Source organism: Primulina eburnea, chromosome 15 (genome assembly GCF_022965805.1).
Source record: "Primulina eburnea isolate SZY01 chromosome 15, ASM2296580v1, whole genome shotgun sequence".
Lineage (NCBI taxonomy): Eukaryota > Viridiplantae > Streptophyta > Magnoliopsida > Lamiales > Gesneriaceae > Primulina > Primulina eburnea.
The window spans coordinates 579,526-602,815 of NC_133115.1; the positions used below are offsets into that span (position 1 = coordinate 579,526).

Below are 23,290 nucleotides of genomic sequence, written 5' to 3' on the forward strand. Positions count from 1 at the left end.
GCCCCTCTGTCCCCCTCTGTCTGGTTTTTTATTATAAAATGAGACGTTTAGCGACGGTTTGTTAAAATCTGTCGCTATTGGCGACGGATTCTTAAAAACCGTCGCTAAACGTTGTTTAAAAAAAAAAAAGAAAATGCACATGTGGGCGACAGCTGTGCGCCAGCTCAGCTGTCGCCCACGGTTACCCTGCAGGGTAACAACCCTCATATATATATATATATATATATATATATATATTGTAAACATGTATGGTACGGGTCCGGATAAAATCAGGACCCGCCCCAAACTTGTTTAGTCAGATCTAAACATTTTTATTGGACAAATATATTACGGAGTCGGGTTTCGATCGAATCCATTGCCACCCTAGAAATGACGCACAGCTGTCGCCCACGGTTACCCTGCAGGGTAACAACCCTCATATATATATATATATATTGTAAACATGTATGGTACGGGTCCAGATAAAATCAGGACCCGCCCCAAACTTGTTTAGTCAGATCTAAACATTTTTATTGGACAAATATATTACGGAGTCGGGTTTCGATCGAATCCATTGCCACCCTAGAAATGTATATAATATAATAATAATAATAATAATAAATTGAAAAAAGTTCCAAAAGAATCAACGAGGATGAAAAGGTCATTTACTGCAAGTCTAGGTCTTTCTGAGGAGGATTACGCGCACATCTCAGTGGAGGAGCAGCTTCTTCTTCTGCTGCAACGATTCTAAGGTACTCCAAACCCTAACCTACAACAACTGCGTTTGATTTTCTTCCTCGAGATTTGTTAATCTGGAACTGTTTATTCGCTCATTTGTTCCGTTTCAGCCTCGCCTCGGGGGGAATTCGAGGTCCAAACCGTGTTGTCATTAGTATTTGAGCCGTCCGTTGTTCTAAATTACCGCTTTTGTATTTCGATTTACTTAATTCGTTTTTTGATACTGATTTGGTCGCGTGGGGTGATAGTACGAGCTTTAGGTTTTCTGTTCAATCAATTGATTGGATACGTTTTGCGCGCATATATATATTATTTGTACTGTAATTAGCATTTGGTTGATAATCGTTATTGTAATTGGGGTTTTCTGTCTCAGTTACCGGTAAGGAATCTGGTTTGTTTTTATTTCTGTGTCCCTGTTGTTTCTTTGTATGGTATTTTGATAAGCTGGGCATATTGTTTCTTTGTAGAAGTTTTGACTTTTGAGGAATATGGTGGTTTGGTGTTAGATTAGATAATACATGGGGAATATCATCTACAATATGGGCTCTTAAGATCTGACAATGTCGAATAAGGATGCTTGTGTGTTTTTAAGAAAATTTTTGTAGATCTGCTAACTTGTTTTCTCTGTTGCACACCTGTAGACATTATTGATTTGGCCAAGTTTGCAAAGTTGGAACATGGAGAAAACGAATAAGAAAAGACCTATAGTGTTTTTAGATGTCTCTATTGATGGAGACGTTTACGAGAGAATGGCGTTCGAGGTACTGTTTCTTTTTTAACTCAAAATATCAACAAGTCTATGGATTTTCATTTCAAGTTTAAACTCCATCTTCAATCTTTCAATTCTTCACTCACAAGAAAAGTTGTTTTAAACCTCTGTCATTGTCTTCCGCTGGAATGCAGCTTTTCACTGATGTCGCTCCAAAGACAGCTGAAAACTTCCGTGCTCTTTGTACTGGTAAGTTTTCCCTTTTGTTTTGAATTTAACCTATTACACCAATGATAATAGTTACTTTTAAATTATCTGCAGTTTAATGTAGATATGATGCTCTATAATTTCTTTTAATATATAGATATATTTTTCCACTATTTACGTGCTTGTTAAATTTCTTGTTGGGTTTTAGAAGGCTTACAATATTCTCTTTAGATGTTGAAAATCTGAATCCTAATTAGGTGGTTCTTTGTTCGGTTTTAGAAGGATGGGATAATCTTCTTGAATGTCCAAATCTGATAGTACGAATTATTTTGATTAAAAAAGCTTTGATCTGTATGTGCATGGATATAAATCCTACCGTGATACGATCTACTAACCTTTTGATCTCACATGTTTCAAATAATTTGTTTCAGGAGAAAAAGGTATCAGCTCTAAAACTGGGAAGCCTCTCCATTACAAAGGAACCTTTTTGCATCGTATTGTCAAAGGATATGCAGCTCAGGTATGCTCACTTTTTTATTTGTCCTTTTAGTCTCAGGAATGACGAGCTTAATGCGATCATTCTGTGGTCGTGTAGTTTTGCCAAGTATAAGTTAGAAGTGGCCTTTATCTTTTAGCCAAATATGTTTGTTTATTATGTGACAGGGCTGAAGGTCATGACTGCCTTTCTTGTGATATTGTTTGAGGTTCTATTTTATGGGTTGTCCATTTTTAGAATACATTCTCCTAGCTTAAATAACTTGGCTTTGTCTATTAGTTTATTTTTTTCTGAAAATTGATTGACAGTCTATTAATGTTTTGCAGGGTGGGGACTTTCTTCGGCAAGATGGTATGTTGTTCGAGTGGATATTTCAATGTTCCAGTTTCTCTTTTGGTTGTTAAAGATGAATCTTGTTTCACTTTTCAGGAAATTTTGGAGAAAGTATATACGACGGAAGATTTCCAGGTGAAAAACTATACTTCTCTCATTATCTGTTTTGTTATGTAGTTTATATTTTGGGTTAGAATGAATGATCTTCTGCAAAATACACGCATATCTGTCATTCTTGAATCAAATTTGTGATCCATTCGATTATATTAAGTAAAAAAGACAAAAGCAGGCCCATTCATATATTTCTTTATTTCCATATTCTTTTTATCTTGAGAGCAAGTGGGTTTCCTTTTGTATTGCCTATGAAGGTTGGGGCTGACTTTGATCTTATTCTCGCTGCGTTGGAGCTTCAATTCAAATGATATTGACGAATGGTAGGGAATCTAAATGTCTTGCCTGCCTTATATGTCTTCTATATTTGTTTTGAATTGTGGTAAATTCACTTTTCTTTGGCTTTCCTTTTATTTGTTTTTCACTTTTTTGACAGCAAACCTTCAACCGTGGTTTATCTCAGTAATCATCTCCCCCCTTTTACTCGCGACTTTACTTTTAATATGATTTCTTGAATTTTTGGTGATGAATAGAGTTGGGTGTGATGAGAAATGTTGAATGTATGAATTCGAAGTAATGTAGGTCTTTCCGATCCCAATCAATGGGACTTTGGATAGTAAATTTTAATGTGTTTCTTTGCATTTTTTGATCTTTGTTATTGGTGAACTTGTCCGGCACTTCCTTACCTGTATGTTGAAGAATTTTTTCATTGCCGAGTCTAGCTTGAGGTGCTGAGGCATAACAAAGCTTAGATGTTGGCCCTTGTTCATTTAATGGTGAAGCAATTCCTTTTTGAATTATTCGGTAATTGATGTGACTTTTCTATTGATTGAGATGTGTTTCATTGTTATTTGTTAACCTCTTGGAAGCCTGTGTTTGTAACATTATACGATGGCAGGGAAGCTTATGCACAAATGACAAATATGTTGTTTGTGGAGTTTGATTGTTGTAAAGTTTAAGTTAGTTCTCCCCACCATATCTTTCAAGGGTCAAAGGTGTATTGCTGCTTTTTGCTGTCCTTGTGACAGTTTTGTTAGACTACAATGCACACCATTTTCTCGAAATGTTGGATTTGGTGTTACTCCAATGGGCATTTGTGGTCGATAACTAATGTCCTCTGTAATAATTATTGCTATTTTATTTGTAGGAAGGTGGAGCTCCAAAATTGACCGAATGATGCAGCATTTAGCATTTAATCATTTATTTGTGTGAGAAATTCTAATGGAACATTCAATTGGTGTTAACAAATATGAGCCATTATGCATGGTATTGTTGCTCTGTTTTCTGTGGTTTAGTTTGACCGGAGAAAGTTAACAATGCACTGCAATCTGGTTTTTTTTTTCATGCATGCATATGAGAAACTTGGAATTTAACTGCAGCTTGGGATTTGAGAAGCTAACGTAATAAGAATGTTAATTATTCTAACAGAGTTACTATTCTTGCTCGAATGTTTACAAAGTTGAAACTCTTTATATTTCCCAGATGAATTTCCAAAGCTGAAACATGATGGACCTGGTTTATTATCTATGGCAATTGCTGATCGTGAAGAACGTGGCTCACTGTTCAGTATCACCTTAAAAGCTGATCATCATCTTGACAGGTTTGTTTGTTTTTCTATCTGTTAGCTCTTCGATTATTTATTTATTTTTTAATTTGCCACTATGGAAACTTGTTAATTTTTATTTTATGCCCGCTCTTGTGACGTGTCATTGAGAGCATTGTTATGAAAGGCGAGCGCCTGGCTGCGCCTAGGCGACAGGCGCAGCCAGGCGCACCTGATGCGCCTGGGTTATGACCCAGGCGCAAGCCATTAAACAGGCGCGCGCCTGAGGTGCGCCTCGGCCCAGGCGCGCCTCGGCAGAAAGGCGCGCGCCTCTGCGCTTTGGTATTATACGCTTGAATTAACTATATATAACTCAAGCCCATAAAATTTAAAGCCCAATAACAAACAAAGCCGTTTTAATTTTTTAAAAAAGCCCTACAATCTGATGTGCGTTCTTTTTTTTTACCGTCTCTTCGAATTCTTTCCGGAGTTGCGCAGCAGTGGCCTTTCTCTACGTCTGAACTCTGAAACTCTCTACGTCTCTGTATTCTTAACATAATTCTGTTATTTTTGTGCCTTGTGGATTACAAAGTCTCTACGTCTGTATCCTTCACCTAATTCTGTTCTTTTTGTGCCTTGTGGATTACAATATAGGATTTATTGTATATGGATTTATGCTACATTATCTGCTAATGAATTTTTATTTATATTATTTTTTTATTTTTGTCAAAGTATTTAATTTAAATTGTATAAAATATTTTATATATGTTGAATTTTAAAATTTGTGTCATATGCGCCTTACTTCGATAAAGCGTGCGCTTCGCCTCGCGCCTCAGGCCCCAAGACACCCTTGCGCTTTAGTGCGCCTTGCGCCCCAAATAACTATGATTGAGAGATATACTTTCACCTCCAGCGAAAGCGAGTCTTAGTTATTTCTTGAAGGATGTGAGGATATAGGGAGTAAGGATAAGACTGATACCTCTGAGTTATTTGAACTCATGGAGCGAGGGAAGTACTCGGAGAGGCTAAAGGGAAGGGATGATACGACAAGGATCATATGAGCTATATAAACAAGCCAAGAGACTCAGTGTTAGAGCAATATGAGACGCTGATAAAAGAGCTTATATGAATTGTATGATAGGTTAGGTACACAAGAAAGAGAAATATATTTTTAAAATAGCGAAAGCCAGGATCGAAACATTAAAGACTTTAGCATTGTCAGGTGTATCAGGCATGAAGATGGTAGAGTTTTAATGCAAGATAAAACTATCCTAGATAGGTGGAGAGATTACTTTAAAAACTTACTTATTGGGACAAGTACGGAGGATTTAAGCGTGGGTAGACATGAAATGCAAGAAGTAAGACACACAGTGTTTCATCGTAGAGCTAGTGCTATGGAAGTAACAGAGGCACTCTAGAGGATGAAACCGGGTAAGGGACTCTAGAGGATGAAACCGGGTAAGGGAGTTGAACCGGATGATATACCAATCGAGGTATGGAAGTGTCTAGGGGAAGTTGGGATCCAATGACTGACTAGGCTCTTTAATAAGATTCTAGATACTAGGAAAATGTCAAAATCTTGGAGACATGATATTGTAGTATCAATTTATAATCATAAAACTATAAAAGATATATACATGATTGCTCAAATTATAGAGGGATTAAGCTTATGAGTCATATGATGAAGCTGTGGGATCGAGTGATAAAGAGGATACTTAGGAGTATCTCTATTATATCAGAGAACCAGTGTGGTTTTGTGCTGGGTAGGTCTACAGTGGAAGCTATTTTTTTAGACAAATGCAGAGAACATAGTTATTAAAGGCGAGCGCCTGGCTGCGCCTAGGCGACAGGCGCACCTGTTGCGCCTGGGTTATGACCCAGGCGCAAGCCATTAAACAGGCGCGCGCCTGAGGTGCGCCTCGGCCCAGGCGCACCGCTGCAGAAAGGCGCGAGCCTTTGCGCTTTAGTATCATAAGATGCGCTTACCTATATATAACTCAAGCCCATAAAATTTAAAGCCCAATAACAAATAAAAGCCCTTTTTAATGTTTTAAAAAAGCCCTACAATCTGATGTGCGTTCTTTTTCTCACCATTCCTTGAAATTATTTCTGGAGTTGCGCAGCAGTGGCCTCTCTATGTCTGAACTCAGAAACTCTCTACGTCTGTATCCTTCACGTAATTCTGCTCTTTTTGTGCCTTATTAAAAAATATTTTTTGCTCCCTAATGCTAATCCATGACTAGCGCTATGATTTAGATTTTTGAAGTTTTTTGGTTAATATATTATGATGCACTTGTGACTTACTAATGATTTTTAGATGATTGGAGTTTGTTTGTTTTTTCTTTATTATTAATGCTACATTATCTGCTAATGAATTTTTATTTACATTATTTTTTTTATCTTTGTCAAAGTATTTAATTAAAATCATATAAAATATTTTATATATGTTGAATTTTATAATTTGTGTCAATTGCGCTTTACTTCAATAAAGCGTGCGCTTCGCCTCGCGCCTCAGGCCCCAAGACACCCTTGCGCTTTAGTGCGCCTTGCGCCCCAAATAACTATGGCAGAGAAATAGAAAACAAGTGAAGAGCCTGCATATGGTATTTATCGACTTAGGGAAAACCTATGATAGAGTGCCTATAGAATTAATCTGGTAGGTACTTAGGAGGAAACGTATGCCTCGGCGGTCCATCGAGATCATTAAAGATATGTTAGTAAGGTTCCGTAACTAGCGTTAGGTTTGTTGGAGGGATGTCATGTGAATTTCCTGTGGTAGTAGGAATTCATCAAGGATTTGTTTTAAGCCCTGACCTTTTTGCTTTGGTTATCTGACGGGGTATATTCAAGATGAGGTAACTTCATGTATGTTGTTTGCAGATGATATTGTCCTGATAGATAAAAATATATGTGTAAATAAAAAGTTAGATAAATGGCATGAAGCTTTTGAGAGTAAATGTTTTAGAATTAATCGCTCAAAAACAGAATATTTATCTTGTAACTTTGTCCAGAATCTAGACTTCTGTTATGATGGATGTGTAGCAAAAACACACAAGACACAATTAAGAATGAAAGGATTAAGACCTATTTAGGTGTAGCACTCATAGAGGATAAGATTAAGGAGATACGTCTAACATGGTTTGGTCATGTGAAGAGGAGACCAAACATTGTCTCAATCTAACATATCTTAGATTGCCATGTTAAAGGAAGAAGTAGAATGAGGGGTATGACGTTGATACTCGGATAAAAGTGATTAAGGAGGTTAGATCTTGGTTTAAGAGATAGCAATTGGGAAATTCGCATAGTTTGGAGAATTAACGTCCATGTAACCGACCCCGCAACTAGCGAGAATTTGTTATGATGATGATCTTTTTTCCCTATTGTGTCTTATTATTGTGATGCATTGTTCAGAAATAAAGACCAGGTGCAGCCAAGCATGGCCCCTGGACCTGGGCCTCAACTCCTGGTTCTGTTAGACATGCACTTTACATGTACTTAACTTGCACTTTACATGTTCTTTCCCTTTACATGTTCTTTGGGAAAAGGTTCACACCTTACGCACGCCATGGGAAAAGCTCAAGGTGCCTATGGGCTCCTTTTTGAGGGAGAATACGCATCATTTTGTTTTGCCAAAATGAATAAATAAGTAAACAAAACATGGTTTTGAGGTGCTAAAAAATGAAATAAAATAAAAACCATATCACTCTCAACCTATTGTTACCGGTGCAAATTTCTTTTCAGTGAATCCACGAAGGCACCAATTACGAAAGCTCCATCTATTCCTCTCCCATTTCTAAAACTGCAATTGTGCTTCTCTGTTTAGTTTATAATTGAGCTTGGAATTCCTCAAGTTTTTGAGGTCGATTAGTAGACCAATAGGACAACAATAGATAAGTGAGACGGCAAAGAGGAGAGAATAATTAATTTAGAGAATGGGGAAGGGTTATGTAAATAGGTGACAGAATGGTACCATATTTGAAGTGCTTCTAGACTCATATCTACAATTATTTGAGTGTTGAGCAATGAAACAAAAAAAATTGAAATAAATTTTGAACCAAGCACCACCTTTTATCTTATTATTTTTTTGTATATTTTGTCAGAAACTGATATTTTATTCTTTTTTATATTTACATGATTGATCTTTTATTGATTGATTGATTATAATTCCACTAGATAATTAATCTGATGTAAAATGCATATAGACAACAATTCATTAAATATTTGATTGTACTATGTTTAGTGTTTTACTTAGTAAACATTCGATACTACACAACACATTTTCTTTTCAATCTGAATATTTAGTTATTTTTATCTTTCTGAGCCTTAGTTTAATAAAACACGTGCATTGACTTGCTCCTTTTTCCCAGGCCCTAGAACACCTTTGCGCCTTGGGCTTTTAAAATTTTTGTTTTTAATGCAGGTACTCTAATTTACAAGATTATAAGATTTAGCCACATTTATTACTTTGTTAGATGTTTTAAATGTAAAGTTATTTTTTCCAATCCTTTTTTGTCTGCTTAGTTTATCTTTCCATTCCAAGCATAGTTGATAATGGGAACGCCTAGACCCTGGGCAGCCAGGCGCTGCCATGAAGGGTGCACTTAAGATGTTACACTGGTACTTCCCAGCAAATTACGGCGGCCAATTTCTATTCTTCTTCTGCAATTTACTTCCTACTGCATATTTAATTTCTAAATCACTTCACATCCTTCGTAGCACTTTAATGACGCTGTGCCTTTACTAATGAACCTTCGATTTACATTATTATTTAGTATTTTCTGAAATTTATTTTCGGCAATGTTGTAATTTAATAATATTCACTTTATATATGTATATCATAAAAAACCATGTTTGGTGCGCTTTACTTTGATATGGCCAATACCTTGCCTTGTGCCTCAGGCTCTACTACACCATGCGCCTTAAATTACTATGTCTCCTAGATTTGTTTCAACAGTACTGTTTTTGAACCAGTTCTTTCAGCTATCTCTGCCCCTGTAGCATGAAATAGTCGAATGCCCTTTATGTGGTTGAATCTTCTTGGTTGCACATAGTTAAATGCTTATATTCAATTGTCTCCCTGGCCGTCAACATGTTGGTAATTTTTTACCTACAGGAAATGTATCGTTTTTGGTGAGCTTGTGGATGGGAATGATGTGTTGAAGAAGATTGAGAATGCTGGGGATGAAGATGGGAGACCTGCTGTTACTGTGAAAATTATCAATTCTGGAGAAATAAATGATGGTTTGTATCTAAAAACTTTTAATGGATATTCTTTGTGCCCGTGGAAAAATGTTCTGGAGTAACTATATTTAAAACAATGTTGCCGTGTTATGTTGTATGACTTTTCTTTTGTCCCGTTGTTCTTGCCTTTTTCTTAAAACTATTGCGTTTGTAGTTGCCCTCACAAGTGTCTCTTACTTCCCCCCCTTTTTCCTATTGAATTGGTTCTTAATGCTTTCCTATGGTTTTAACATGTATTACATGCCCACAGATAAAAGGAAAGGCAATAAATTGAAAATGGTGAAGGAAGCCATGGAGGCAAACATTCATGAAGTAAGGCGCAAGGGGAAACACAAGAAATCTTCAAAAAGGAGGAAAAGGAGAAGACGCCATTATTCGTCCGAATCAGATAGTTCAACAGATACTGACTTGGAGTCTTCAGAATCTGATAGTGATTCTGACTCGGATGCATCCTCTTTAAGTGTTACTAGCTCTTCTAGTGATGAAAAGCGTAAGAAGAGGAAGAGATCTAAGAGGGATAGACATAAACGTGGAAAGGGGAAGGATAGGCGACGTGAAAAACGACGCAGAAGACGAGATAAAAAGTCTAAACGTAGAGCTAAAAGGTAGCAACTATACAGTCACATCATATTTTAGTTGTCTTCTGATATTTCGTTGATAGTTTATTATCAAATACTTCCCAGTTATTTGAATTTATATTTTAGTTGTCTGATATTTCATAGATGCTTGATCAAAATCTTCCCAGTTATTTGAGTTGAATGTGCCCAAAAAAGATATAATTTCTCTATTTGAGTTGAATTAGTAATTCAGTTTGACTGCAAGTAGCAATATTTCAGATTGCTGGTCAACATATTTGCGAAGACATGAAACTCTATAATGTTGCTTCATGAAGTGCAGATTATATCTGTGAATCTTGGCTCCACATGCTGGAGTAAACACTTTGGCTTTCTGTGCTCTATAATTTAAAACTCGAATTTTGTGGAAATATTTTAGGGACAATGTTTCTGATAGTGAAGAAAGCAACAGTAAAAGTGGAAGTAGCTCTGAAGAAAATAATGATTCGGTTGGAGCTTTGGATAAGAAGCAGAAAAGTGCTGGTGCGATAGTTATTACTAATTATTTGATCTTTTCATTTCTTTTGTTGTCGTTTTTATTAGTTATGTTCTGCAATCTTCCTGTTGGCATTCCACCAAAGGAAATCGATCTTATCTTGTTGAGAATTGGGAACCTGATACTGTAGATCATAGAAAGGGGGATGCAGTTGACATGTTCGATACGGAAGAGGGTGAATTCCCCAGGGAGAATGGAGAACATCAAAACAATGGTGTTGGAATAGAAATGGGACCAGACAGAATTAATGACAGACACCCTGATGTAGTAGACGATGGTCCCGGAAATTCTAGGTGCATAAGCCCTTTCTATGGTATTACCTCCTTTTATTATTCTCTGTCTTCCAAGTTCCCAAGGTTTATTGCTAGTTGATGCACAGGAGCCGAAGCTTAAGTCCTAGAAGAGCCACGAGTAAGAGTATGAGCTTAAGTCCTCAGAGAAGTGCTGGAAGAAGTCCTAGTGTTGGTGCAAAGCATAAAAGGAACAGGAGCCCAGGTGTTAGCCGAAGTCCCCAGGTGCAGCAGATCTCTGGTAAGGGCAGAAGTACGAGTCCAGTTAGAAGTGGAAGCAGAAGTACGAGCCCAGTTAGAAGCCCCCCAAGAAGGCAGGACAGAAATGCAAGTGTGAGCCCCCCCGCTAGGTCTCAGTCGCCAAATAGTCGTAGTAGAAGTGCCACAGTTTCTCCTCCCAGAAGAAGAGTTGTGCGGAGCCCACTCAGAACTTCATCCAGGAGGTCATCATTGAGGTCGGCGAGTCGCAGTCCTGTGAGACCTGCTCGACGCAGTTTAAGCAGGAATTCAGGCAAACCTTCTCGAAGGAGCTTAAGCAGAAGTCCTGCTAGATCATCCCGGAGAAGTGTTAGCAGAAGCTCTGGTAGGGCACCCTCCAGAAAAAGCCCTAGTCGGAGTCCAGTGAGGGCACCTATCAGGACTAGGCGCCGAAGCTACTCAAGGAGTCCTGTAATTGCCGGCCGGAGGGTGAGATCACCCGTTTCTAATCGTGGTGGGAGTTCTTCGAGAAGCCCTTCTGCTGATGGATCACCCAAACGGATCAGAAGAGGCAGGGGTTTTAGTGATCGATACGCTTACGTACGGCGTTACAGGAGTCGCTCCCGCTCTCCTGATCGTTCTCCCATAAGGTCATATCGATATGATGGTAGAAATGATCGTGATCGGTAAGAAACAATCAGATCTCCCCCCCTTGACTCAAGCTTCAAGTCCTGAATTCCATGTCCCAGAATTTCTTGATATTGTAGTTGGTAACTTATTGCCTCTGTTTTTAATATTTGTTAGATATTCAAATTTTAGAAGATCCCCAAGGCGTTATCGGAGCCCACCTCGAGGAAGAACTCCTCCAAGGTACATGATATTTGTCTCCGACTCTTTTTTTGGTTTCCAGAATAATCTGGTTTCAAAATAGTCATAAGCTTTTTAAGGATAAGTCGCAGCTTATGAAATTTTTTGAACATTTCATTGATGCCTCTGAACTTGAAACTAGCTCAAAATTATGTTGACTGTTTTTTCTTGCATTATAAATATATGCATTCAAGCTCATGCTTACATGGCATCATACAGATTTAGGGGAAGAAGAAGCAGGTCTCGTAGCCCCAGTGTGTCTCGCAGTCCAATACGCTACCGCAACCGGCATTACAGCCGGAGTCCTGTTCGTAGCCGCTCTCCTGTGGAGAGGTATCGTGGGTCCCCACGTGATGAGAGGCGAAGATCACCTTCACGTAGCCGAAGCCCATCTGCATCAGAATCCCCTCGTGATTCACAATCTCCCAAACGTGCTACAAAAGGGAACTCAAGGTCGTCATCTGGTAGCCCTCCCAGGAAGACAGGTTTGGTTTCTTATGGAGACGTGTCACCCGACTCTGGTCGTGAATAACCACATATCCACAATGATTATTATGGTAACGTCTCTAGCTAGCCCAGTACTTCCAAACTTGTAGTTTTTTTGTGAAATTTCCCTTCTCCGTTGACGTTCGCCCGTGTTAGAATACTGGTATGAAATTTTATAAACGATTTCACTTGTGGTAACCGAGACAGTCCTTGAATTGAACTTACATAAGTGTTTGGGAGTGTTTTTAGATGGTGGGAATCGGAAGTTGGACCTATCTGCCCTCATTTGGAACTGTGCTACTCTCCTGATTGTTGATTTTGGACCCATTTTATTTGTTACTAATACGATAAAGATATTTATCAAGTATATTATTGGTTTCTTAGCTCTGAAAATATTAATTGATATACGCAAAATTATTGTGATTTTAAAAGGTTAAATTTGGTTTATGCTTTTATAAATTTCATGGCCTGGTGATCTTACCTGCGCATCAAGGGCCTATAGCATTCGCCTCGGTTAACCATTTAGGGCTATGGCAATCTAAATTTTTCTTCTTTGCTTCAGCTCAATTTCAGATTCAAACCCTGTTCGATTAAAACTCAACTTTTTTGATAAGGCTTTGATTATGGCGTAGTAATTTAGGGTTGGGGTTCGGCAATGGTCATTCAATTTCAAAAGTAAACCCAGTTTCGGCTCATAATTAAGCCAAAGGTCATACACAGTGTGGGACTCTCATATAAACTCTTACATATTCGATTTCGAGCTCAACGAATACTACAATATATTTTACTTTTCGAGTTTGTTGCGATTGTTCAAAACAAAATAATTTGAATGCAATTATTTTTTTTGGTTTTTTAAAAATAAATTATATGTTGTTTTGTTTTCTACACAATTTTGTTACCACCCTATATTTTATAATTAAATATCAACCACTTATTCAAGTATGTGTAGTTTTAAATTTAAAGTGATTGCTTCATCCAAATAACAATTATACAAAAATAACCAATAGTAACATTTCAATTAAGACAATAAAAAAATCAAGTTAGTTCATATTTTGTTTGTGTGATAATTTGTTATCCCCATTTAGTTCATTGTTTGAATGACTTAATGTTCTTAATGTATGATCTAGAACCAAATGGTAAAATTAGAAAACACGTGACTTCAAATTTTGATAAAATAAAAATACGGTAAAGCAAGTAGACATAATACATAAGGCAACTCAACATGACAATGGTTCACCGATTTGACGACGGTTCTCAGTGTGTGGTTCATGAATCATCGGTTGCGGTTGCATTAAGATTGAATCACAACAACGTAAAATGAAATAAATTGAAATGATTACTTTTGAAGCGGGGTCGTGTCTAAATGCAGCTCAAGTGTGAAAAGGGTAAAGAAAAAAAAATTAAAAGGAAAATAACCAAGACACCAACATTTAAATATTTCATTTAAAATGAAATGATTTCTTTTGAAGCGGTAAAACCCAGAACATATGAACACAAAAAATGGTTAAAAGAATTCTAGATTCATATAGACAGACCAGTAAAAAGGTAGGGGCAAAAAGCCTACACTCTTTTTTGGTTGTGTTCAAATCCAGAACCTCAGGTTCAGGTTGGTACAGAAAAAAGCTTAAACCTTATCCGCTTATCATCTCTCAAACCTGTAAATTCCTGTCCATTTTCATTAAAAATCAGATCTTTATGCTATATATCTGCAATTTTCATGCGACGCATGAAATATATAATATATCCTTTTTCTCAAGATCGAGTAGAGAATTACTTGAAAAGTGTATGGGTTTGACGCACAAGATATCTCAGATGATGTCCCTGACGATATACAATGTTGTGAATCTCTTGTCGACCGAGCCTGCTAATAGTAAGTTCGTAGTTTAATGCATTTTATGTTCGCTTAAAAAATATTACCATAGATAGATGGGTGTATCAGCACAAGATTTTGTAGTTTCGTCTAATGGTCAAAAGTGCAAGAAAGAAGAAAATATAATCCCTTTATTAAAATTGTCTTTTACTATCTTCTTTATTGTTATTTCACTTAGCGTGTGCTTACCAATGCTAAAGTCTTCTATTTTTGTTTTAGTTTACTTTTTTCTTATATAATCCACAAGTCAAGGGATCTTATGTATTTGTCCTAATGTGTATCATTTCTTGATATATCTCAACTTGATATTTTCTATAGTCAAGATAGGTGTTGGGGGCTTTAGCATGGGTGCTGCAACTGCACTTTACTCAGTAACATGCCACACTTTTCGGCAATACGGAAACAGGCAACCGTACTTGATTAACTTGAGCTCGATTATCAGTCTTAGTGGCTGGCTTCCATGTTCAATGTACGAAAATTATCCCTTATGTGAAGACCCAAAAGTAACCACACAAAGCCTTGAAATGCAGATTCAACCAAGCCTTTAAATCTCATTCAAGCCATGAATTAAATCTCATTCAAGCCATGAATTCAAAGCTGAATTTGAACAGCCCACGGCCAACCTATAACAACCATTTTAATGGTGTTTAAGGCCATTAAGGAGGCCAAAAACATGGCTGAAAGTTGTGTGTAATCCCCTCATTTTCTAACCTATAAATACCCCCCAAGAGTTGAAGGAAATCACACCAAAACAAGGCAGAAAGCTACCCATTTTTCAAGCTCCCTAGCTGCTATTCTCAAGCCTCGATTTACCTCCGTCCTACCCACATTCTGTCCCAAAATTTCAAGCAAAAGTTGCTGCTCAAGTGCTGCCACTAGCCAAAATCTTCCAGCAGCTTGCTTTGGGCTTGCAACAACCAAGTCTTGTACGAGTTCGAGCGGAATTCCTCCCCCAAGTTCCTCACATTTTAATCCAAAGAAGAGAAATGTAAGTGGGCTTTTGCTATACTCTTACGTACACTTGCATTTCATAAGTGTACTACGAGAAAGGTAAGTGAGTTTTTGCTATACTCTTACGTACAGTTGCATTTCATAAGTGTACTACTTGATATATATTATATATATATCAACACACTTGTTCTCCGTAAATATGTCCACATTTGCTTAAACATACGTTATGTATGTTTCTTGAAATTCGATTGACATAATATATTCGTTCCTATTTGTTATGAACATTCTTGAACAAGTTGTTGTTGGATGTTAGTTATAATATTTGAAAGCATGTTTGAAATCTTTGAAATGCACTGTAATGATTCAAATTAGAAATGACAAGGCAACTCCGATGTTTGATATGTTTTGACCCTGATGCGGTGAGATATAATAACCGTTCATTTGGCTTCACCCTTTAGAGGAGTAACATATAGGGGATTGAACAGTAAACCATGAAAATGAGATGACTTTCGTTGCTATGTTTGTATTTTGTTCGTATTCAACTCAACAACATGCTTATTATTGCACGATCGACCTTCATTTACTGAGTATTTTTCTCAAATATTCACCCCTTACATTCCCATCCCAGATGAGAACGAGGAACAAATCAAAAATAAAAAGAATGAATATTTTGGGGATGGTGATGAGCCAATCCAAGACCAGTCTTGTCATTCTGTCTTTTAGTTATATTTTCGTGTTTTACGCTGCCGCATTTCGTTTCAATCGCATTGTAAAGATGATTATTGATTTATGTAATAGACTGGCTTTTGGCTCTTTGATGTACTACGTGGCTTGTTGTTATATGATATTAAATTGTTAAACAACGCCGACGACACGTCTCGGTTTCGGGGGCATGATACTTTATGCTCCCAATCCATTTACACTGCAAAACAATGTCATTTTTTTCGTTGTTGTGTGTTGTGTACACTTAGCAACTTATTGTTCTCCAGGACACTGAGGAACCAGATGGAAGCATCCAATGAAACTATTAGGCGCGCGGCATCACTGCCCATTTTGCTTTGTCATGGCACTGGTACATACATCTTCATGTGCTCTTACGATCGTAGTTGCCACTTTCATCTAATAGTTGCCGTTTATAACATGTTGGCATGCGTATGGACTAAAGTAAACAACTGAAACTTCAGTGTGGTTCAGCGAATTTTCAAGATTTAAGGTCGTGCGACGCGATTATGCTTACATATGTTTTAATAAAAGAGCACTATGTCCTTTTAAAGATTGATCAAACTCCAATGCAAGAAAATTATTTCAAATCGTTGGTACTACTAGCTGGATCTTCTACTATATCACGTCTCCCATGACTTAAAAGAAGATTAAAGACTACTACCATTCTTTAACATGCATGCATGTTAGGAAAAAAACTGGACTTCGTCGAGCCTTTGGCTTGTTATTATCGTCTTGTATGCGCCTACCTGCGTGAAAAATATGAACTTTTCAGACGTGGAGCAACTGATCATGCGAGCTCAAGATTGCTGCCAAAAATAGATAAACATATTTGAATAGAACAAACAAGATGATATGTTACTCACTATTTTGAGCTCGAGTGTCAAGATTTACCTTGAAATGGTGTTGCTCATTTGTTGCCACCTCGATCTTGAGGATCTTTCATCTGCTGAACCGGGGATGCAGGAATCGATTTCGGCAAGCCTACTAGTGAGCTTGAACCAAATTCTTGAACGGGGTCACGAAGAGAAGATACTCGTTTCTTATTTTGGGAGCTTACTTTAACGGTATTGAGAGACATGGGAGGTTCCTCAAGTGTCTCTGGCTGGTTATCTTTCATGACGTTACCTAACCCGCTCTCATAGGCAACCACTTGATCAAGTTTATTCCCTCTAGAATCAAGCAGGGGAGAGATTCGTGAACCGTGCCAATTTTGAGAACTCGCACAAGAATAATGACCACTTCCTGAGGAAAATCGAAGTGCTGAGCTATTTGTCCATTCTAAACAGTTAGGTACTCCATAAATAGTATCTGTTTCCTCAGGTTTGTGATATGGTATTGGGAATTCGAATTCGTCCTTTATTTCTGCATTACCAAGATCAGGTTCCTGATGACACCAAAGTGGATCAAGAGTTTCGTTGGCGGTTTCTCGGACACGGTCATTGTTGAGGTATTCTAAAGACGACCAAATTTTTGATTCGTCTTCTTCTTGGCTGTGTACAGCAAAAAAGAAAAAAAAGTAGCAGTCATGTTGTAGAAACAAGGAAATGGCAAGCGATATCGTAATACTGGAAGGAAATATATCTTACTTCGAGTGCAAAAATGGCGGTGACTGTGGAGTCGAATTCTGACTGGTACCAAGATAATTTGTAGGTGCTGGCATATTAAAGCTATCAAAAAAAGAGGAGTCTGTTCCTGGGTTATTCTCTTCTCCACTCAAGGGGCCCTTCCTAATGCTTTTTTCTGGGAGAAACATTTACCATCAAGATCAATTCGGGGTGAAGGTTGGTAGTCAGCAAAGGCATTAGATAGACGAACTAAATTCAACTGTAAATGATACAGAAATCAGTTTTCAAAATAAGATCTTAGCACGAAGCATACCTCCATTTTGGCCATAGACATTTTGGCACCCTTCACAACGGCATCCATCAGAACATCCCACTTTCGACTTTTCAAAAAAACAAAAACAAAAACAAACTTCTTCACCATCAACGTTTGGAAGACATTTACAGTTGAAGGAAAAAAGAAATCCCCTTATCCTTCTATTTCAAACTATAAACAAATTTAGAACAAAAGAAATGTGCACAAAACGAAAGAAGAAAGGCAACACGACATAATGCATCCATGAATCTTGCAAGACCGAGCATTTTCACTGTATGAAAAACTATGGTTGGTGGATAATAACATTACTTAAATCTTTTAAGTATGCTCAAGCGTTCTTTTATACCAATGTGCCTCTAGACAGCCACAGAGAAGAGTAGAGCACACCGACAGTCTCCTCCAACAACAATTGTATTAACTTGCCCCATCAGAATTAAACACAACGACCTTCTAGTGCAGTTTATGGGACCGACATCACATACCCGATAACAGTCACAGTACTTTTTGAGACACATCGACTTCTTGCACTTGCATCCTCTTATGTGCCTCCCAGAAGATGGTGGCAAACGGGTTCCATCTTCCTGCATGAATTTTTATGCATTCAATCAGTATATCACAAATAAGCTGCATGATTGTAAATTATGATTGGATCCATACCCCATAACCACTTGCAGATGGCTCAATGCTATTCTGGACCACTTTAGGTGCAAATGCCAGAGGATTGCGAGCTTCAATTAGTTTTCGTGCTTCACGAACTCCATCTTCATATATTTTTAAGTTGAAGCAACCTTGGCAAGAACAAGCTTCCGTACAATAGGAACGAGCAGCAAAGCACTCACAGTAACTTGAAGTAAACAAATTACAAATATGTATTGCAGAATCTTCTTATGAAAGAAAAGCCAAGTTTAAAAGGCGTGATATACTTACAGTTGCAAGCATTTGGAATTCTTACATTGGCAACTCATCCTGCAATTATCATCAAGACTAGACTCAGATATTTGTTACCTTTAACATCGCAAACAATTTATTTCTGAAGGCGAACACAGAACATAAAACCGAAAGCATGGTGTATTCTACAATCTTTATGCAATATGATTCACTGGGTTTTTACCTTCGCTTTTTGGGGTTCGACCTGTATAATTCTTCTCCATCCCCAACATTTTCAGCGTTGCGCTTATTTTTATCTGCTTGAGTTGATTGATTTGATGACTTCATAAGGTAAGCAGACTGTAAACTTTTAAGGATTGAACCTTCTACAAGCTTATTATCATCGGTTATTTCCCTTAAAAGAGACTCGGCCACGGAGTTGAACATAGGTTTTGACTTCTTCTCTTGCAGACTAGAACCACCCATCTGACAAGATTTCATGTTCACACCAGAATTGAAAAGGTTATTTAGTGGTAAACCTGAACTTGAAGGCTTGGTCACACTCATGATAGGAATAGGAGCCAAATATCGTTCAGGATACGAAACGGGTTGGATAGTGTTGAAGGTAGTTTGTTTTCTCGCCAATGATAGTGATCTCGCCCCTTCACCATCTGAATAAATCTGTGAATGCTGATTTGTTTTTAACTGGTGTAAACCTGAACTTGAAGGCTTGGCAATACTCATGGTAGGTGTAGGAAGAAAATATTGTTTAGGACACGGAATGAGTTGGATAGTGTTGAAGGGAGTTTGTTGTCTCGTTAATGATAGCAATCTTGCCACTTCGCCATCCAAATGAGTCTGAGAAAGCCAATTTGTGTCTAATTTGTTCTCAGCATCTTCAAACTGGAGATAGCTCCCAGACGTCTCATGGTCTTGAAAACCCTATTAAGCATCGGGTGTAAGGTTGCACATTTGATGCAATACATGAAAGTTTGTTACGTGAAAAACCAAGACCATCATAAACAAAACATGGCGAAAGAATAGCTTGCAATCAAATCATTGACATAAGAAACAAAACTTTTCAGGAGATTGAAGAAAAATAAATCCTTAATAGCAATGCATCCACCCAAGTAATACCAATGTTGAAATTTGACTGCTAAATGTCAATTTCTAGACAAAGTATCAAAACACTAAAGAATAAAGTTGTTCTGATCAGCACTGACCTCGGTCATGGAATATCCTGGATCCTGATAGATAAAAGCATGAGGTGCGAAAGTTGGCTTTTCTACAGTTACCCTAGTATTGTATTTATGTTCAAGTTTCACATTGTCCCTCCCCGCAACATCATATGGTTGTTGATCAATTCGAACACATTGTTTTCTAGCTGAATTGGGTGAATTATTTGTATTTAAAAAGTCCAAGGAGTTGCCAGGATTCGCTGAGGGATTCTCTATTCGGTCATTCCCAGAGCCATTGACAAAAGGAAGACTATTATTGCAAACTTCATCCTGCTCAGATTTGGTTGCTCCCGATGCTTCAGTAAAATTTGTCCTGCTTAATTTTAACACCATCCCAAAATTATTACTTGAATGATATCATCAACCATGCCAGTGAAGACGAAGACAGTCAAAAGATATTCAACAAAGAACAAATCAACTACACACCTTAGAAAAGTTGTCCTCTGGAAATTTTGTACGACTCCTGATGACATGAATTGTTGGCGATGAGAATTGTTCCCGAAAGAACTCTGTGTATATTGAGGCACATTGAAAGGCGGTGAGGGACACAGGTTGATAGTTCTACTAATGATCGGTGAGTCCTGAGATCCAGGGAAAGAACAGGTAAGAAATATACATAATGGAGAAAATGTATATGACTTAAAACATCACAAATCTCTTTATTATCATATGTTTACTCCCAAGTAAATAGAACAAGAGATTCCTCAGAAGATCATATCACAATTACAACGTTGAATGAAACATGAAACTGGAAGCTTATAAATCGATCAGCAAATATACGAGAAGAAAGCAACCATCTCACTATAATTTCAATAAAAAAAAATTCACATAATACACTAAAACCAACTCAATACCAGATTAGAAAAAAACACGGATCTTGATCGAAAAAATTAACGTCCGTAAAAAATCCCCATATCTCGCACACGCATATCTGTACAAGCTAGAATACCTGAACCAAGAATCTTCACAAAACCAAATTTCCAAGAAACCAGAACATAACCACAAAAATCCACCACACCAAATTCAGAAGACGATGAAAAAAAACCCGAAGACCAAACCAATATCTCGCACATGCACGCATCCCACAATCAGAGAGAAAAATACACGACCAACACAAGAAAAACAGCATGCAAGGGACGAGTGAAAGTACCTGGGTTGGATCGGCGGAATCTTCGGGAGATTCGGTAGAGTCCATCTTCAGTGAATTCAGTCTTTGTAGGCTACATAATCTCTTTATATAGATAACTACCTCTCTCCATCACATAGAGTCCATGCAAGTTTTTCTTCTTCCTTTTTTTTTTAAAAAAATATTAAATAAATAATTTGACACCAAAATCACAAATTTAATACACAATTTCATTTTCGAAAAAACTCAATTATAATAAATATTTATCTCAAACTAATAAATAACAGTATTTTTCGTATCGGGATCATAATTCGTAAGTTATATTTTAATATATTTAATTGTTATTAAATAAAGCTTAAGAATATAGAAATATTTTATTTTATTTATCAAGTTAAAAAATATGTCAATATTAATTACTAATATATATATATATATATATATATATATATATATATATATATAATAAAATATATACACGGGTGGTTTTGGAAAATAAGTTGCGGGAAATTTTAAGACATTTGAACTTAGGGATAACTTTTTTTGTATGGATTGATTTCTCCCATTTGTTATTGGGTCAAGCCACAATTATTAAGCTTTTTATATACTGGACCCGACCTAACCGACCAAACTTATAGTATTAAAATGAAAGTAATCTTAAAATTCTAAACATTGTTGCAAGTAAAAATTTACGGTAAAAAGTAAAAATCTCAAACTCACAAAATATATTAAATTAAACATTTTATAAAATGTTGTCTACTCAATTGTGTTCTTTTTCTAAATTGATATGCCTATTTATAGAATTTCTTTGGAAAAAATAAATACATCATTATACACTAATTTTCAAAATTTACAACTCTTATTTTCAACATTTAATAATTTCAATTATTTATTTTCAACACTCCCCCTTGTGATGATGATCATGATACAATGATTGTCTTCATACGTATTTTTATACTGCTTCGTGAAAAACCTTACTTAAAAAATCCATTGGGATAAAAACATAATAAGAAAAAAGAGCACAATCACGTAAATTCTCCCTCATGTTAACACGAACGATTCTTCACAAATTTTGTTGATTGCGCATCCCAATGTTACATATATGTTTTCTGAATATATTCGTAGGAAGTAGCCTTTGTGAAGAAATCTGATGAGTTTTTACTTGATTAAATGTAACGAATATCAAGCTCTTGGGTGAATGCGAAAAACTTCAGGAGAATATTCTATTGTTTTTTATGTGTCCATCTTTCATTTGAGTAACACATGTAACATTATCTTCATATAGTATCATAGGCTTCTTGTCGAATGATAGTCCGCATGAGATTTGGATATGTTCAGTCATTGATTTTAGCCACACACATTCACGGTTTGCTTCATGTAGTACACTAATTTCGGTGTGATTTGATGAAGTTGTAACAAGTGTTGTTTTATAGGTGAACAAATATTCCATATTTTTTTTATTCAATTTGCAAACCCAGACAATGATTTGTTTTTCCAAGGTCCTTCATTTAAAATTCTTTCTTAAAGTATGCCACAACTTCTTGATTTTCCTTATTCGTTTTAATGATGTTTAAATCATCAGCACATACATCAATAATTACGTATCCGGATGTTGTTTTCTTAATGAAAAAGGGCATATTGAATTGTTTACATATTCTTTTTTCATTAATTATTCACTTAGCCGATTATAACACATTCGGCCGGATTGCTTTAACACATATAATGATCTTTGCAATTTTACATAATAACAATATAATACGTTTTTTTGTAATCAAGGTTTTGGAAAATAAGTGACGGAAAATTTTAAGACATTTGAGCTTAGGGATAACTTTTTTTTTTTGTATGGATTGATTTCTCCCAATTGTAATGGGCCAAGCCCAAAATTGCTTTTATATATTGGACCCGACCCGACCCGACCCGACCCGAATTATAGTATTAAAATTAAAGTAAACTTAAAATCTTAAACACTGTTGAAATTAAAAATTTACCGAAAAAGTAAAAATTTCAAACTCGCAAAATATATTAATTACTAACTTTATGAAATTTTGTCTTCTTGATTGTGTTCTTTTTCACAAACTGATAGACTTATTTATAGATTTTGTTTGGAAATAATCCAATAAATAAATACATCATCAGAACACTAATTTTCAACAATTTACAATCTTATTTTTCAATATTTAAATCATGGCAATTCTTTTTTTTTTCAAACATCTTGTGATGATGATCATTATAGGGGTGGATTCGTATACGTGCAAAATATCGATATCAAAAAATTTCGGTACGATTAAAGATTTTTTTCTATGGAAAATTCACAGAAATACCTACTGATACC

The 23,290-nt window shown here is 36.6% G+C and overlaps 2 protein-coding genes and 1 long non-coding RNA gene across 10 annotated transcripts; 2 read left to right on the forward strand and 1 right to left on the reverse strand.

The window, feature by feature from the left end:
- Positions 1 to 598: 598 nt before the first annotated feature.
- On the forward strand, positions 599 to 12,675 carry LOC140813949 (uncharacterized). 8 transcript variants are annotated; one of them, XM_073172775.1, is made up of 14 exons: positions 599 to 731; positions 1,359 to 1,478; positions 1,621 to 1,675; positions 2,065 to 2,153; positions 2,456 to 2,480; positions 2,559 to 2,597; positions 4,056 to 4,173; positions 9,230 to 9,357; positions 9,608 to 9,962; positions 10,351 to 10,454; positions 10,553 to 10,760; positions 10,847 to 11,641; positions 11,760 to 11,825; positions 12,042 to 12,675. In XM_073172775.1, exons 2-14 carry the CDS (start codon positions 1,395 to 1,397, stop codon positions 12,352 to 12,354), a joined length of 2,379 nt encoding a protein of 792 aa, XP_073028876.1. In that variant the 5' UTR covers positions 599 to 731; positions 1,359 to 1,394; the 3' UTR covers positions 12,355 to 12,675. The 8 variants fall into 8 exon arrangements, with proteins under 8 accessions (XP_073028876.1, XP_073028875.1, XP_073028878.1 ...); XM_073172774.1 differs by having other exon boundaries at positions 651 to 871; XM_073172777.1 differs by having other exon boundaries at positions 651 to 850.
- Positions 12,676 to 13,841: 1,166 nt separating this feature from the next.
- Positions 13,842 to 16,660, forward strand: LOC140815313 (uncharacterized). The gene is made up of 3 exons (XR_012114336.1): positions 13,842 to 14,178; positions 14,497 to 16,201; positions 16,540 to 16,660. It is a non-coding gene; the product is annotated as an uncharacterized lncRNA (long non-coding RNA).
- Positions 16,200 to 21,021, reverse strand: LOC140815312 (uncharacterized). Its single transcript, XM_073174438.1, has 10 exons — positions 20,986 to 21,021; positions 19,821 to 20,416; positions 18,842 to 19,539; positions 18,658 to 18,696; positions 18,388 to 18,574; positions 18,213 to 18,311; positions 17,731 to 17,797; positions 17,439 to 17,592; positions 16,744 to 17,342; positions 16,200 to 16,598 (listed from the first exon to the last, which is right to left on the reverse strand). The coding sequence occupies exons 2-9, from the start codon at positions 20,166 to 20,168 to the stop codon at positions 16,760 to 16,762; spliced, it is 2,175 nt and encodes a 724-aa protein (XP_073030539.1). The 5' UTR covers positions 20,169 to 20,416; positions 20,986 to 21,021; the 3' UTR covers positions 16,200 to 16,598; positions 16,744 to 16,759.
- Positions 21,022 to 23,290: the final 2,269 nt, after the last annotated feature.